At 45.8% G+C, this 18,372-nt stretch overlaps 1 protein-coding gene across 16 annotated transcripts in view; it reads right to left on the bottom strand.

Annotated features, from left to right (window-relative positions):
• The window catches only part of LOC107992450 (uncharacterized), a 116,441-nt gene that overhangs the window by 11,301 nt on the left and 86,768 nt on the right, over window positions 1–18,372 (bottom strand). For 3 of the 16 annotated variants that reach the window (XR_009831640.1, XR_009831641.1, XR_009831637.1), the window contains 2 exons: window positions 17,215–17,359; window positions 168–427 (listed from right to left, as the gene is read on the bottom strand). The exons of 4 other annotated variants lie outside the window; for them this stretch is intronic. Coding sequence is in view for 2 of the 12 variants with exons in the window: in XM_062081066.1 (XP_061937050.1) it covers window positions 168–427 (260 nt within the window). In the remaining 10 variants the exon portion in view is untranslated. Of the gene's footprint in view, window positions 1–167; window positions 17,360–18,372 lie in introns of those variants that run through there. 9 more of the 16 variants (XR_009831636.1, XR_009831638.1, XR_009831639.1 and 6 more) reach the window with 4 other exon arrangements.

Genomic DNA, 18,372 nt, shown 5'->3' with positions numbered 1-18,372 from the left:
TTAGACGAGGCTGGACTATGACTCGAGGAAAAGTCGATCTCCCAAATGGATTGGCGGTCTTGGAAGAGGAGATTCTCTCGAGATTTCCCAAATTTCGGTTTGCCGAGTTATCTTAGTATACTCGAGAGACTTGACCATGCAAATCCTTGAAAAATTTGTCATCGTACCTGTTCCGAATGGAGGCGTGGTCGGATGGTAATGGTGATGATGGTGGTCGTAATAGTGGTAGTGGTGGTGGTCTTCCTCCTTTTCAGCTTTCCCTAGTTTTGCATTCTCGATGAAAAATAGCGATTCGCCCGTAGATTCAGCAACAGGTAGTCGACTGCTTTCCTCCGCGCAGGAAACTGTTTCTGATTTACGGATCGGAAGCATGCAGATTCTCCTTCGACAAAGCTTTATTGTTCTTATCTCGATATCCAAATTTTTCCTAGTTTTCAGGAAGATAAAAAGGCTTAGTTTTTTTTCAAAAATAGTAGAAATATCAAGAAAGGTCGATTAATTTAAACTTCGATTATCGTCGCTTTCAAGTAAATTTCTTCCGCGAATGAATCAATTTTTCATTGCGAATAACAACGGGGAGAAAATTAAGGGAAACATCCTAAGGGAGGAATCTAATCAATCGATGTTTTAATTAACGTACGAACGCGTGGAAGAAGAAAGGGGGTTTTGGATCTCTTTGAAGCGTGTATATCGCCGACAAAAGGTAATACAAAAGGTAATACACAGTTATTAGGCATTTCATTCGTCCGTTTTTGCACCCCGTATGGAAAAGAGGAAAAGAAGGGAGAGACAGAGGTGTGCGCATATCCTCGAAGGGTCTTCAGCGGCCTTGACAAATATTGGTGGAATTTAATATATCCTGTGTTCGGCACAAAGGGAACACGCGACAAAAGCTTCCACTCGGTTCTTCCCCCTCCCAGACATGGGGGTACAGTGTTATCATTTCCCTGCTCACGCGCCTGAAACGTGGAATTCGTGGAACATCGCGAATTTAGGGATAGAATTCCTTGCGGAATTCCGTCCATCTTTCCCGTCTCCTCGTTATTTCATGTAAATTTTGTGAAATCGTGAAACTCAACAATTAAAGATTAAAGTACAGACAGCTCTATTACGATTTTGGAGTCTCTAATGAGAGAATCATCTCGTAATATCTCGTTATAAAGTACAAGTTTCGTAAAAATTTTTCATCCACTTATCATTCCCCCAATATCTTTCGATAAACAAAAATTCCATCTTCTCTTATCTAATTAAAACGACCCAAATCCAATGTATGAACTCACAATCGAAATAGCGCGATTAAAAACGATCTCGAAGGAGACCTCGCAATCGAGTTGTTACGAGACGAGTTCAACGAGAATGAAAAGAGAGGCGAAAGAAAGCAGCACTCACTCGAGCAAGCAAAATAAAAGCAAGCACGTGCGCAAAAGTACGTTGGAGAGGCGAAAACAGTCGTTGAGACGACGGTTCGTTGAGGAGTCGCAACGAATCGCTCTCCCGGCGGGTATCCACGAAAAACGAATAATATACCAAAGAAAGAAACTCTCTCTCTCTTTCTTCGCGGGGATGCAGAGGAGAAGGGTGAGCCACGACGTGCGCACGAGTGATTTCGATAAAAGTCGCCCCATTCGCGACTCTTAAAAGCCCTCTTTCACCCGATTGTTCCCCGATGGAACAAAGACGGGGGAGGCACCTGCTGGCTGGCGTCGAATTACTCCCCTTTTCTCCGAAAGTCGAACACCTGAGAAATGTGTTCGCTGGGGGGCCGCATTGTCGCATGCCCGCCATGAGAACGGAAGTGCAAATTACAGGGCTTCGGAAGGAAGGAGACTTTTCTCACGATCCGATCTTCAACGACGACCACGGGCCACGCCACGACGACCAGCGGCGAGCGGGCCGCGAAACGCGCGAGGGACGAGGGAGAGGGGAAGGAGAAAAAAAGGAGAGCGATCGTGGGGAGTGATGACGGTTGAATGAAGGAACAAGGTGAATAAGATTGTGGATGATCGTTAAAGGTGGCTAAGCCGAGGACCGTTGACGAGACGGTTGCCGATTCGAACAGAGGAGATCGAAGAGAGGAGATTGGGGATGTTGTTTCCCTTTTTTCCGAAAAAATTTGATACGGATTCTTCTGGAGGATTTAAGGATAATTATAAATAGCGAGGAAGCGATTCGAGGGCGGAGGAAGAGGATAAAGGTTCATCGGAGTGTTTTCGATTCGAAGATGTAGAATTTTGAAGTGTCTCTCCCTTCCTCTCTTCTTCTCTCTCTCTATCTACACCTGCGACGGCTTCTTTCAATTAATTTCAAAGATTCCAGGATAGAACGTGAAATTTGATATCGTAAGAAGGGAGCAATTATTCGATTTGAAGTATTTACGCGGGGAGAGTTATTCGAATAAAGAATAGCTACGTTTTTTCGAGGCCCATTGTCCTAGAGTCCCGTTAGAGTCCAATCACCATTGAAATTCGTCAATGCAGCTGCTCCTTCCTACCCTTACTCTCCTCTTCGTCTTCTTTTTAATGATCCCTCTTCGATAATCACTCCTCCTCTATCACGTCTCTCGAGGAAAACGTATCAATCAATCGAATCCCTTCTTCTTTCGACGGATTTTACTTTAATTTCTGCCTCTTGATTGACATCTCGCTCGAGGGAAAATCACGGAGAAGAAGAAGAAGAAGAGAAAAGAAAAGAAGAGACGGATAATTGTTGTTGAAGGAGGAGGGAAACGTAGGAAGGAAGAGAATGGAACGGAGCCGTGGGCGAGGATGCTGAAAGATAATCAACGAGAGTGGACGATAATGTCCGGCCCGGCTAAGATGGCGTTGAGACAAGAAAACTACTCGGTGTAACGACCGTTAAAAAGGAAAAAAGGAAGCGACTGGGAGCAGCTGGGCTTCCGATTGGTTGGCGCACCGCTGGGCGGGAACTCGACAATCGACTTTTACAGTCTCTTGCTCTTTCACCCGTTGCCTCCGAGGATCACTGCAACGATCGGGTAACTGGATCTCGCGATCCAGGAGACGTATTCCGCGTGAAAGATCTCGCACCTTTTTCTTTTTATTCCTACAAAAGGTATTTTCCGAAAAAAATTGCAAAGTTGGCGTTTAACAACGGGTTAAAGCAGATCGAAATCGAAGGAGATTGAAACAGAGATCGTTTCCCAAGCTCTTTCTTGCGTCCCGTAAAAAGAAAGAAGAAAAGTTTCAGAAAATTTCTTTAATCACAAGCTGTCGATAAAATAAATCTTATACCCAAAATCTCTTCAGAAAAGAGTGATAATCTTGAAAATTGGATAACAACATTTCAGGAAACTCTTTTAATTTTCTTCCATCTAATCTACAAATCTCTCTCTCTAAGAAAAGAATATATATATATATATATCTTGACTTTTCTCAAATGAAACAAATTTTCAGAAAAGTTGTTAAACTTATCGACAACGAAGAAGAAGTGCTGGATGACCAAGGAGGATCGAGGAGGGCGGTTGCCAGGATTGTTTCGGCGTCTTTGATACTCGATTCGATACTCGAAAAGGATCGATCGAATGGTCCGCGTGTGCGTGATCATTGCGTGATTGCGGGTACCGACAATGACAACAAGCGCCACGGGAGGCGTGACTTGGCACGGCGAGGACGTGGCCGCCTCCCTTTAATGCGGACCCGCCGACAGGCCCCGAAAAGAAGCGGAACGCGAACGACGAAAATACGGCACCGCTGACAGAGTGTTGCGTAACGGGTCATCGACATTGTTGATGAAATCGCATCGTTGGATAATATAATAACGCTTTGGTTTCGAAATGAAAACGTGGCGTGAAAACGTTCGAGATTGGATTTAATTCTCGATACGATGAATTAATGGTAATTTTAAGAATCTTTCGACGAGTAGATGAAGGAATTAAAGGAGTAAAGGATTTCGATAGAAATTGCATAGAAAGTTTTTGATAAGTCGAAAGAGGAGGACTCTTATTTTCGATTAAATTTTATCAAGAAAAGAAGGTTTCTATCGGAGTGGAAACACTGTAAAAGTTGGGAAATTAACTCCAATTGTGGCGTAAAGAAAGTGACAGAAGTATCCCTTTACCAGAATCTCGATAATCGCAGCGATATTAGAGGACCATTCCCAGTTCCGGGAAGATTTACAACGCGGGCCCCCTTTTTGCGCAGCGCTGTGCAAAAAGTAGCGCAGAATTTACGGCCGGCTTTATTGCCTTCCAACCGCGTTCCTTGGTCGGGAGAGGCGAGAGAGACGTGTACGTGGGAGTAAGGAGAGAGGCAAAACGGTAAATTACCATCGAAGTTGGGGGCAACTGTCCGTTCCGCAACAATAACATTAGACGTACGACTCGATAAATAAAAAATTGCCACGGGTGCCAACTTTTGATCTTCCAACAACTCTCTCCAACAATTCTCTCAACCTTTTGTTCAACCTTATTCTCCTCTTCTCGTCGCAAGATATTTCGCATTTTCGAATTTTCTTCGAAAAAAAAGGAAAAGAAAATATGTATGTTTAAGAAATTCCATCTCGAAAGTGCGGAAAAAGTGCCAAAATTTCTTTCTTCTTTCTCACCCTCATTTTCTTCCTCGAGAGAGAAGATGCAAGAGTCGAGATGAGAGGAGCATTGGAAATCGATAGTTGTTGGAGAATGTTTTTCATCGTACGATTGGGCGGCCCGTTTGTGATCCTCATTAGCCGGGATCGAAGACCGCCTCGATGTCTAATAACACGAGCGCGAAACGTTGGTTGATGCATCGAGTGGAAAAAAGGACGAGTCGCGGGTGGAAGGAAGGCGTATCAATTGTATCGGTGCATTGTTGCTCGACGGAACGGGTAGATGAGTTTCGCTCAAAGATGCTTTTAGTCATTGTGGGGTCATCTCATCTCCGTGCACGAAATGGGCCGGGGATCGATTCGACTAATGTTGGCCATCCAACGATCGCGTTCCCCTTTTCGATCAGAGCCCCTTCTCGATCGGTACGATAGAAAAACGGCATCACGGTGATCACGATTGAACGAGTGGACGCGTAAATGATGGAGAGATGATCGATTTTCGGAAGTCGGTTCTGTGCAACTAAAGAACGGTGAGGTAAAGGAGTTGGAAGAGAGTTCAACTTCCCAGTCGGAGGAATTCGTTGCACGAATGAAGAATTTCTGAAGAGGAAGAAACGAGGATTATTATATAAGAAATATAGAATAATTCTCCTATTAATTTCTTTTCTCTTACATTTCTTTTTGTTGTTAACCCAGTTAATCAGAGATTCTATTACATAATCATCCAATTGTGAAATTATATCAGAATGCATAGATGGAGAGAGTAATTTGGAAAAAGGAAAAACTAGAAAGAAGAGAGCACAACTAAGGGAACAAAGAGAGACGAATACGGTTCTCGCCACCTTTCGTAAGCAATCATCTTTCACACTTTTCACTCAAAGGTTTTTACCTCCGCCAAGTACGGCACGAGGGGGGAAAAATCGTGTTGTCGCCAGTTCACGAAGCTTTTCTCGGGCTGCACGCGCGAGGCAGCGCGTGCTGTACGCGCGCGTGAAGGAGTGGCAAGCACTCGGAGGAAACATCTGGCCCCATACTCGCCGAAGTCGAGTGGAACTCGAGGCGAAGTGGCACTCGAAGTCGAAAAAAATAGAAAGCGTTTCCACGCTTTTGAGCTTCCGACGCGCGAAGCTGACGACGCGGAAGATCGGTTTGGAGGAGGAGGGATTGCGCTTCGTCGCGAGGCCGCCGTTCCTCTCCTTCCTCCTTCTTTTGTTCCCCTCTTCTCGTCTCGTATGCTCGAGATGCCTAATAAACGTTCCTAAGTCGAAGCTCGATTCAAGACGCTATTCACGACGATCCTATTTGCAAACACTTCGAACCGATTGCTCGCGTGTTTGGATTAATCAGCCGATGAGAGATTATTTACAAGATTATTTTAGAATGGATAATATCGTAAATATTGAGAAGTTAATTTCGATTTTCAAACAATTCTCTTTCGATTCGAATTTTTTCAATCGAGATAGAATTCTATCGATAGGCATCTTCTTGTCAACGAGAAAACGAGAATGCACGGAGTTGCAGTTTCATAAGATCGATGAATTCTTTCCAGTTACTTTTCTTCCTTAACTCTTTCGGCGCAACTAAAGAAACTTTATTAACGGGCCATCTCTCGTCAGAGTCAACAGAAAAGTAAAAAGGAAGAAGGTAGAAAAAACGTGGAACAAACGAATCCAGCTTTGCTGCCCCGCACGTTTATCGCATGCGACGTTTTTCGGGGTGGCACGCGTGTCGAGCCTAAGCACGAAGTCGGGTTTCGCACGTATGCGTGTGCCAATGCCAAGTGAATCCCGATGGCGTATACAGAAGGGACCCCCCGCGAATGGGCGTTCATTGTCGCGGTTGCTTACGGGGGTTCGCGTCCCGTTCAATGCGCCTTCTCTCCCCCTCCCCTCTTCCCTCCAATTTCGCCGGCGATCCGGAAAAGGGTGCGTGAGTTTCGTCCCAATTTCGAATCCAATTCTCCCCCTAAATTCAGATTTATCAGATATCGGGATTGAATTAATCACTGCTTTTCTTCACCGAATTTCGTTCGAAATTTCATTTTTCCCCCCTTTCTGTTGTTTTATTTCCGCTTTATTCGAGAAGATTCCCTTTCGAATTCCCTCGAATCGAAAATTTGTCGAATCTTTCGCATTTTTTCTTTTTTTTTCTTCTGGAAACTCGTCCGCATTTCGCGAATTTTTCACGTTTACCGTGATATTTTTGTCGAGTTTGGACAGAAGATTGGACAACAACAATGCGCGTGAACTTCTTTTTCGAGGGATTGATCGCGAGGCTGGTCGATTTTTCAACGGATCGCCGAGGGTGGATGGAACGCGAAAACGTGGAAACGAACGCGTCGATCAAATGACCAGTAGCAGACAGAGAGAGGGACCCCCCGCGAAGGGGGTACACGGTGGCCGTGGAGGAGGTAGGGGGCTCGTGGCGGGTACCATTGTCGCGGTTCCTCGCGGGGGTTCCTCGCGATTGAATGGCCCTTCTCCCTGGGAGGCACCGCGACGCCCGTTTTCGCTCTATAATTTTAACAGCCGAGTCGATGATTTCGCCTCTTGGAGCGAGCGCGCCAATACTCGCTCGCTCTCCTTTCTTTCTTTTCCCTCCGTTTCTCCCCTTTCCTTCCTTTCCTCTCTTTTTTTTTTTTTGCAACCAGGGCACCGTTGCAAACAACTGCCGTTAAGGCCACCTGGTTGTTCTAAGCCGATCGAACAGAAAATCACGTATGCAGTTCCTCCGCCTTGATCGCCACCCAGAGCAGGCCAGTGTCCCATCTAATCGGATTGTGACTGACCAAATGTCCACGGGTTCTGTTCCATATATGCGTCGCCACAATTGGATCGACATTTCCATTTAGTATTCTAAAGTCGATGTAAAAATCAAATGATCGGACAATAAACATATTCCAAATTTATAAATAAAATAAAAAACGATGGAAGGAAGTTAAAAGTACCTTCTTATTTCTCCAAACTTGCAAAGAAACTTGCAATTTATCTCGGCCAATTTCGTTCACCTATTCAAAAATTCGACAACGAAAAACTTCGTTAACGATAACTTGGAAATGGAAGCTTCGTTTATACTATAAATCGCCTATAAATCTCTCGCAGAGAAGCGAGATCTCCTCGACAGAGCGAGCCTCCTGTCCCGACAAGATGGCGGGGATCTTCCTATCCGCCCTCGAGGGCTCCACCCTCGCTCAACCGTCGATTAATTAGGGGTTTGCGGGCGGTTATGCGCATTGGCCGAGCACAGGAGAGGTCTCGAGTACTCTGGAGAACCGTGGCCACGGAGTCAGGGAGGTTTCGTTTAGCGATCATTACGCTTTTAGCACTCGTGTTCCCGCCCAGTGTACGGGGCGCCCCCTAGCGCGGCCGGAATAAAGTAAGGGAGCCAAAGGACCCCCCATCTCGCCTTTATCCACTATGGAGAACCAATGGGGGCACCCGGTGTCGTGCTCGCTGTGCAATCGGACGCACAGAGAGTATGTGGGACACGGTGTTCCCGTATGTCGTCCGCTCTACCCCCCACGTGCACGTGATTCCGTAACTTACCCCCTCCTCCGTAACCCTCCTCCAACAGTCGGGCCCGTCTAAGCGAAAATAAGTAGCTATCGCGTGCCGCCGATCGAGAGGGAAATAAAATCGAGGAGGAGAGTGCCGATTCCCTCGACCTCTTTGCCAGGGGTTCGTATTCGTTCGTATTCGAGCTGGGCACGCGATCACGATTCTCCAACGCCGCTCTGCTCTCAACTCTCCGTCGTTCGATGGATCTTTCGATCGTTTCCTTTCATTTCCATAAATCTTCGCTCCGTTTCGCATTTACGCGTATCTATGCTAATTCTGCACGGGCGAAATTTAAAATTTTTTTTTTTTGATCCAGGAAGAAGATTAAAAATCCTTATTTCTGACGATGACGTACGTTGGAGCGGGTTGGAAAAGTTTGGAATCGAGGGACGGGATACGAACAGAGAGAGAGAGAGTTTGAGAAAAGAAAAGGGGAGTGGATGGACGAGGGGGAGAGATGGAATCACGGTGAGCGGGCGTGTGCGATCTCTTCTGTGAGAGCCCACGGGTCACTAACTAAACCAATGAGGCCGTGCTGAGATTAAATAATTCATGCTGCGAGTGTAATCCGCAAATTTGTTTGGGATTACGTGTGCGCCGCGTTTGCGCCGCGTGCGGTCAAACAATGGCTATCTTTCACTCCGAACTGCCGTGTCCCATCCTTTTTTTAATCTCTCAATTAAAACGGACCACCATCCTTCGCCCTCTTTCCCCTCCCTTCGCACGATACGAACTCGAAGCAAACTTTTATCAATTTTCAAAAACTTCTACTCAGTCAGGAGATCCCACCGACAAAATTCCTCCCTTCTTTTTCTCTCCTCCTCCGTGGAAAGTGTGGAATGGAACTGTTCGAAACGAAGAAAAATTTGCGACTATTTCGTACGAAGCAGATTCTCGGGATACGAAAGGGGCGAGAAAAAGTCTCCGCTTTCGCCCCGAGGACATTTTTTCGACCCTTTCGGGCGACGGTGTCTCGTCGTATCGCCCACGCTTACATCTTGATTCGCGGCTGCTCGTGCTATAAATTATAACCCGTGCCCTTCCCTCCTCCTCCCTCTCACTTTCTTTCTCTCTTTCTTTTCGCAGAATTTTACGATCGAGCCGCGTATTATGTGGGGCGAAAATTTAATGGCATCGCGTACGTCCCCCGCGAGAAATAGCTGGCCCGTCGAAGAAAGAACGAACCAAGCCGCAAGAAACATCGACCAGGAACCTCGAAACGTAGCCGTACATTCTTGGAAATCCTCCTCGAGAACCCCTCTCCTCTCTCTTCGCTTCTCAAAATTTCAATAAAATCCTTTCGACGTTTAACATCATTATAAATAAATTTCTGGTAGAATATTTCAAATTAAAAAGAAAAAAAAAAAAATTAAATTCCACATTATAATTTCATTCAATTTCTTCTCTTCTCCTGATAATTCCTTAATCATCTCCTCGAAGGAAAAAGGTAAAAGGAAGCTCACTCTTCTTCTTCTTCTTCTTCGAAAAAAAAGAAAAAGAAGCAACTGCAGGCCATTCGTTTCATTCGGGCGAGCGCCGCACCTTCGATCCTCAATTCCGGAGGGAATAAAAAGCATAGGTTCACGAGGCTTGGACTTGAGACACCAGAGTTATCAATGAACGAGATAAGGATCGTCGATGAGACTTCGGGGACACGCACGGGCCCCAGGCATCACCCTCCCCCCTTGACCTCCCCCGCCCGCCTCATCGCCGCCATCGTCTAGACATTCTAAATTTGAATAATATTTTTATGAATGAGTGGACGCGCCATAAATCGCCCCGTGAATACTGTGGGACCGGGATAAGGTTAGAGTCGCGCACACGGCCACACGCTAGAGGTCCCCCCGGGACCGGGGAGGGCGGGGGAGGGATACCGTTTATTAATGCTTCGGGATTAAATCCTTCCCGGATCGAGCGTGTAACGGAATGACAAACAATGGAACGATAATCGAATGGATGGAATTCGTGAAACGGAATTGGGGGAACACCTTGGATCCGGTTGTTAATCAGCCAACCTCTTCGAGAGATCGGTCGCCTCGCCTTTTTAATTGCTTTACCGAATTCAGGTGACGAGACGAGTCTGTCTGGAATTTCTTTCATTTTACGCAATTATTTACGAACGATTACGTATCCACGATTTCTTTTATATATATATAGATCTCGGAAAGATTTTGGCGAGAAACAATAAACCACCATCCTATGCTTTCTAACTTCGATAATTTCGATAATTCGTGTCTCCGAATAATAATAACTGTTCGATTGGGAAAGTGTGTCAGAGGCACGTGATTGCCAGCACAAGTCCGGGGAAAAAGATTCGTTCGAGGTGATGCGTAAGAGCGTCATAAATATCCCGAGCACAATGATAGATACAAAGCAGACACACGCGCTCCGTGTTCCACCCCACAAAAGGTGGATCCCCGTGACCCGTGACTAATAGGCTTATTATTTTATATCGCCTCGCATTTGTTACCGATCCGCGTGTACCCGGTCTTCGCGCGTCTCACGTGTTCCAGCCGTCTAATGCGATGTTTACTTAATCGCGCGGAGAATGGGATTAGATATCTCGCGGCGCATCCCCCCACCTTCGAGTAGCCGCCGTCCTTTCCTCCATGCCACACCCCGATCCGTTGAGAACGATGCTGAAATCGATTGTGTTTTCTTTGGAGGATTTTTTTTTTTTGATATCGGCTTCGATAAAGGGATTAGGCAAATTTTCAATCTTCTTGAAATCCTTTTATTTTTTTTTTTTTTTTGAGAAGTATGGTTCAGAGTGTACTATAGAATCAAAAGTCGGTTATTATCTTTCGGAGGAGGAAAATTTTCGACCACTTTGAAAGCGGATTTTTCTTCATCGACTTTCGTAACACTCGGATCAAAAGGATCCAAGATAGGAGGAGGATCGAGTAAGGACGGAAGGTTTCAAAGAGACCGCTCGATTTTCTTTAAGGATGGCCTGTAAGGGATGGTTTCTTCGACTTCGCACCATGCGTGGCGGGGCAATTTTTAGCGCGAGAAGACAAAATAGTTCCAATTCGATTTTCCTTTTCCCATGTGCTCTCTCCATTGTCTCCTCCAATTGTTCCCCGACAACCGGAACGGCCGCCACGGACCTCGTGCCAGCCAAATGTTCCTCACACGCTCGCTTTCTCCAGGTGCACCAACTAGATGTTCTTCTAGATTTTTCAATTTTCAACAACGGAACGTTTACACACGTTGAAGAGCATTGGACATATTTATTTTTATCGAATCCAATTTTTCCAAAAGATTAAAAACTCCCCTAATGAATTAAAACGGTTAGTCAAAGTTCAAAGCAGAAAAGGTACAAAATCGAAGAAAAAAAAGGAAAAAAGTGTCACGAAAATTCGAGAAATTCCAAGTTATCGAACTTGTACAGAACGAAACTATTCGAATATTTGTCGAAACATTCGCTTCTGAAACATCGAACAACGACCGCAAGAGGCGAGGGTTTTTCGTCGGGATTCGAGATGGCCGGGGCGATCAAGCGGCACTTAGCCGGTCGTCTACGCGAGGCGAATCGCGGCTGCGATGAAAATCGAGTTCGCGATCGTTGTCGGCCCGAATAAATCCGGCGAGCATCAACGCGCTCGAGGCAGAGCGCGCGTATCACCGGTGCTGCCAGCACCAGCGGCGCGTCGTTGCACCGGCTAAATCATTAGACGCTCGAAAGCACGAGCCCCCCGCGGTTTCGAGCATTAGTTCATCTGTCTCTGGTTCGCTTCGCAGCCGTCCTCCTCCTTGCCGATCCGATGCCTCTTCCTCCCTTACCCCCCACCTTTCTTATCCTCCTCGCTGCATCGCCGGGTTTCGGCCGGTGCTTCGCGCTTAATATATGAATCCCACGCATAGAGAACCCCGTGGCACCGCGGGGTACACCGAACGACATGTGTTCCTCTCCTCCTCTCGCTCTCCTCACGCTCCCTTCCATTCGCTCGCCCTCCCCCTTCCTCCTCGACCTTCCTCTCCTTTCGCTTCTCTCCCTCTTTTTTTTGAGTTTGTTAAGTTTTTTGGAGTTGCGATCACGCAAAATCTTTTTCTTTTTTTTGGAAAATTTGGGTTGAATGGAAATGGAATCTCTCCCCGTCTTTTGGAAGATATGGATTCGGCGAAAGAGCGATTCAATATTCGTACGATTCGAGAATCTATCTGTTTTGGATACAATTTGGGTATCGATCGAGTATTCGAGTTTGGATTTTCCGAAGGAATCTTTTGAAATTTGAAATATTTCGTTTCTTCAAGATAGAAATTATAATAATGGATCGTTCAATTTACATTATTGTATCGAACATTAATGTATTCGAGAGTTACACGTTTTGGGGATTTATTTAGGAAGAAAGATTTACAATATCGTGACAAGAGACACGATAACCAGGTCGCGTGATCGATTAACGGGGATTCGATGTACGATCGTGGCTCGAAGCGAGCAGGGTCACCAATCACCCCCGTATGGAAGGTGCTGGTGCTTTATGATTGCGTTTGCGACGAGCAAGAGGCCGGGGAACGAGGTTACGTGCATGTAAACGCGCCTTTCAATCTCGTGAGAGGACGTCATATCGGCGTTTCCAACTTGGTGCCGTGCAAACTCGCGTGCACCATTTCCAGCGATAAAACGGTTTAATCTCGAGTTACCTTGCATCCGCCTATTAATAATTAAACGCGAGTTATAAATACAATTGTTGAAGATTTCTTTCGAGATTACAATAATCGCCTTTATTATTTTACTGTAAAAAATTCCAGGATCTAAATTGAATGCTATTTTTATTACATAATTTTGAAACACGAACTTGCCATTATACAAATCGAAGATCGTTGTCGTTATCATTATTCGATTTTAATAATTCTTTTTTTTTTTTTATAATAAAATTTTAAATTTGAATGGTAATACACGAGACAGTGAAATAATACGGCAAATAATGATCCAAATCTGAAAGTTTTTGGATCGTCAAGTTGGAGGATAAGTTAAGAGCTTTGGAGAAAATTCTGGAGCTGGAAGTAAGGATAACGATTTCACGATGACGAGGAGAGTGGAACGATCCCTCGGATCGGAAGAAGCGTGGAATGAAAATTTTTCTCGTGCAGACTCTTAAATCGTGGAAACGGGATGATTCGAAATGGCCTTCTATTTTTGCATCGATGAAAAAGGGGATTTATTACGAGGTCGCGGGGGAAAGAAGAGGGGAAAGAACGATAATAGCGCGGAATCGCGAAAAAAGGGACCGCGGCCAGTGTCTGGTCGAGTGTACGTGACTCACGTCAATGCATCATGTCGGAAAATAATTGTACATGTGGATGCAGGCACGCACGTTCGACGTAAATTCTTCACGAGTGTACAACACTCGCCGTAAATCGCAAGCAACACGCGGCGGAGCCCTCCTTTTTTTCTTTCTCTCTTTCTTTCTTTTTTTTTACCTTTTTTTCATTTTTTACCCTCCGAGGACGTAAATTTCTTCCTTATCGGGAGTAATTTACGTCGAAAAAATATCCGCAAATATCGCGCTTTTCCACCCTTTCCTTCTCTTCCTCCTTTTTTTTCTTCTTCCGTTTCTTTTCTCTTTTCTCTCTCCCTTTCGAAGAGAAGAAAAGAATTTCGCTTCGCTTCGAGGATAGAATCTCGAAATCTTCGGCGTATCTTTGATTCTCTTTTCTTCGTTCCTTGAGAAAAATTCTCGCTTAAAAAATCTCTAAAGTTTTTTCCTTCTTTTTTTAAAGAGAAGCGTCCCTTAAAAAATCAACTCCTTTATCAAACTTTCCTCGGCCACGATTCCCCATTCTTCCAATTTCCACGGTAGAGCATACGCTTTCCAACCACCAGTTTTCTTCCCTCGTTTTCGAAAACTCGCAATCCCGAAAAAGCGAACCGAAACGAGAAACAAAAAAGGGAAAAAAAAAGAGAGAGAGAGAGAAAGAGAGAAGGATTGAAACAATAACGCGACTTAGATCTGCAAGTCGGTTGTAAATCTCGTATAATAAGTCGTATATCACGATTCCTCTTTTTTTCTTCCCGTGTTTTTCCACAAGAGAATCGGGACCATGAGGACGACCGACGTTGTTCAACCACTGATCGCTTCTCTTCTAAAGTCGACGTTCAACTTACCCTCCCACAGTTATCCGCAAAAGTCCGAGTTTCACTTCCGTTTCCACACACACAGACCCGTTCCCGGCCTTCCAAGGTCCAAACACCATAAACTTTTACAGCCAGTAGTGGTTTCGTTTTTGGATTTCCCTTTCCTACCAGATTATTTATGATCCCGCGTACAGTTCATTTCGTCCATCGATGAAAATTTTACCGCGAAAAATGTCCTTCTTCCACTTTTTTCCTCTTTCTCTCCCCTCTCCTCACTCTTGTTTTCTTCCCGACTCTCTCTTCCCCCCCGCCCCCTTCTTTCTTTGTACACACACATACACAATTTCACTTTGAAACCAGACCTCGATTGTCCAAAATCCTTTGACTTTTCGACGCTTCTCCAACAATTCTCTCGTGAGGAGTGGCACCTTTTTTTTTGGCCGTCATTCAAGGTCAAGATTCGAGGCCTCACAAAGATATATATATATATATATTCATCCTGGACGGATGGCCAACAACTATCGCCTCTCCAATTAGAAATTCGCGCCGCGATATTTTTAATATTTATTATTTTTGTTCTCGTACATCGACGAGTTTTAACCTGCTGTTTCGTCGACAATTAGAGAACGTGTGAATGGGAGCGAAAGTTTCGTGAGGGAACGTGTAAATCATCGTGTGATCCTATCTGGCCCTATTATGCGGCTGTTGGAACTCGAAGGAAATTGAGCGATCCTCGGCGCAATTTTCCGGAACCCCCCTCTGTGTGGTCGAGGATGGCGAGTGGCGATGGGTCGTGGCGATGTACTGGAAGAAAAAGTACGAGAAAACAGAGAGATCGTGGAAGAAAAGCGGGGGTGGAGGAGAAGGCAGGCGCAGTGAAAACACGGGCGTCGTGTGTCGCAAAGGGGGTGCTGGTGCTGGACAGGTAAGGAATCTGGAGATCTGAGGAAAAGGCGCGGCGGGATCATCATTGTCCAGGCGAGAACTCGGTCCAGCCCTCCAACGATCCGATGAAACGAAGCCACCCAGGATGCTGGCCAACAATGATCTCGACCGAGTCATTCGGCCATCGATGGAATGGAATCACTGTTAATGGCCCGACGTGCAACGAACCAAAATCTCTTTGTCGTTTTATTGCCACCAGTTCGACGTTTGTCCTTGGGGGGAGAAAAAAATATATATATATCGATCTTCTATCCCAAGTGTGCGACCTGTGCACTTTTTTTCCTAGAAGAATTGGCCAATATCGAGAAGACAGGATCAAATTCAGCATTCTCGTCGAGAATCTCTTGGATCGAGAAAAATTCTTGGGCTGAAATTACTGACATTGACAGTGGTAGGAGGATGATTACGATGATGACGAGAAGGGTTGAGAGGGATGAATTTGGGGTAACGAAATTCGCAGGAAAAAAAAAAGAAAGAAATAACTCGATTGAAATAAAGTTATTTTCTTGGAGGAACGAGGTTGATTTCTGAATCAGAATCCAGTTGGACGGAGATAGGTAGCCTACGCGTACGCGTGGAGAGAGGGAGTGAGAGAGGAAGAGGAAACCGAAAGAAACTGGCGCAATGGGTGGCTTGATTATAATAGAGGTATCATTCCGCTGAAACGATACGCTTCCTCTTCCCTTCGAATAATTGCAAATGGCGTCCTTTTATGCCGAATAGGGGCGGCTGATCAAAGCCGCGGATAAATAAAAGATAATCATCTAATTATTCCATTCAAAACGACTCGACTGCTGCCTCTCCGTACCATTCTCGAGGCTACGATTGCGTTCTCGGTCATTAAGATCATCGTGTTTCTCCGTCTTTTATTCATCCCCTCCCCGATTCCCGACCAAGATCATTTGCGACCAAGGTGACGAGGGTGTGTGTTGCGATACAATGCTCGAATTTCTTTCGAGTTAATTGTAATCGAACGTGAATGCTCTCGCGCGAGATCATCCCACTCTCCGGGATTATGGACTGCGATCGATAGCGAATATACGTATACGAACGCAGAGAGAATTGTGAATGAAGAGGATATAAACGATGATTTAAATGCGGAGGGTGATACATTACATCGCGAAAATACAATGGAACGAAAAGTGTACAGAAACATCGTGGAAAGTTTCGATAATAAATCATCGTGGATCGAGGTCGAAATTAAAAATTGTGAATCGTCATTTTCCTGCATTTCTCTCGTATCTTTGGACCATCGCAACGACAACGACGTCTGATCTACGAAAAAAAAAAAAAAAAATTCCAATGCATTGTTCACGGAAGGGAAGAACCGGGGTAAGAGAGGTAACACGATCCGAACTTGGATTCTCTATGACCGAGGAACGAGCACAGGTGAGACGGCGTGTCTCCTCGATTCCCGATAAAAATCTGTCACAGTTGACTGCCGCGCTAACGCCATGCGACAAGATGCTCAGCTACCAGATAAAGTAACGGGGAGTCTCGAGCCGTGTTATTGATCCTCACCGTTCCGAATTCTACGAATTCAACGCAGAAAAACCGACTTCCAAATTGAGATTTGGACGGAACGCGCGACGTGAACACGAATCAGGACGCACACCGAAGAGATCTGGAATAAAAAATCGGGACGAGAAGCGAGATTACGTCAATTCGATCTTCTCCGGCCGTGTCCAGATTTCGACAGAGGCGTCTATATCGAGGTTAGGGCCCGGACGGTTGAGTGGGTGACTGACTCTGGCATTGTCGTTCGCCAAGATATACGACTGCTCGTTCCCAGAAACAGTTTATATTCCGGGCTGAGGCCCCGGAGATCGTTATACCTGACCCAAAAGATCCTGGTCGTCCGTTTCGGAAGCGCTCAGTTTTCGGATTCTGCGTCCAAGCCACTCGGTCAGGGCCGCTTCCCCGCACGCCTTCGCGATCAATTTCGAGAACTTACACCTCCTCCACGCGCATAACTTCGGCCGGAAATTTATAGCGGCCAACCGTCCTCGCCGTGAACCCGGTTCGCGAATCGTTATTCTTCGAAGCGCCTTGGAAAACTCGTGGTCTCCCAGTGAAATTGCTTACCTGTAGATCTCGTTCAATCGAGGGTTCGAATCTTAAACTTTTACATATTATCGATGCGACTATTCGTTGAGCGCACGTTGAATCAATCGTGAAAAATGTAATATAAGACGGATCGATTCGAGGTATGGCGAAAAGTTGAAACAATCTGGAAAAGAAAGAATAAAAAATTTCATTACTACTTCGACAATGCTGCTGCTCTGTCATCCCCTTCGAATCGATACCTCGAAGGATCGATCGGAGTCGAGGTAATGCCCCGTAATCGCGAGGACAATTATACGACGGCCGTTTTATCGTTTCGATCGGGGACGAGGCCGAGGCGGGTGACACGGCGACGCGCCACCCGCCGCGCGTTCTCGCGCGCGTAGGCGCGAACAATGTTAACGAGAGGACGCGCGGCCAAAGAATTTACGCGACGATTCCGCTCGCGCCATCCGACAAATTCCCTTCGCGGCCTGCTCCCTGCGCGCGTGGAAATCGCGCTTGGAATGGGACGCAGGGATTGAAATTAGATATTTTTTTTACTTATTCGATCGTCGAGGATCCGTGTCGTTGAGGTATCTCTTCCGAAAGAAGAAGAATATTAAATAATATAGGTAAAAATAGGTAATACACATTGGAGAGACACCACGCCTTTCGTTCGAGCAAATTAAATTAAAGCAAGGTTCAAGGAAGACAGTTATTAATAGCTATTCCAATCTTGGAAACGCTATTCACAACGGCGAAACGACGGAAGTGTGTCCATTGACGAATTCGACACGGGCTCTTCTTCTCTCTCTCTGCCTAAGCCTCGTGTTCTCGGCGTTGCGATCGAGGTTTTCGCGGACTCGATGTGATCCAGAGACGATGGAGACAGAGAGATGTTGGCGGGGGAAGAGAGCAGCGCTTCTTTTGGGAGCGATTCGGGCCTTCTCGGCCATAAATAATGCCGAATGTTGGGCCTCCATAAGTCAGGTAGGCTCGGTCCCCGCACGAACGCTCTATACGGGTAGAGAGAAAGAGAGAAAGAGTGAGGAACTCTCGTCTCCTCGTTTCTCTCCACCTCTCGCTTCAACCATGGCGAAAGGACCCTGTTTGGGTCTTGGTGGTTTTCACAGTCACGCCCTGGACGGAGAGAGAGAAAGGGAGAGACCGAGGGAGTATGGGAAAACGCGTACAGGT

The sequence above is a fragment of the Apis cerana genome, linkage group LG10, assembly GCF_029169275.1.
Source record: "Apis cerana isolate GH-2021 linkage group LG10, AcerK_1.0, whole genome shotgun sequence".
Classification (NCBI taxonomy): domain Eukaryota; kingdom Metazoa; phylum Arthropoda; class Insecta; order Hymenoptera; family Apidae; genus Apis; species Apis cerana.
The sequence above is the reverse complement of the archived record's forward strand: the minus strand, read 5'-3'. Positions and strand labels throughout refer to the sequence as shown.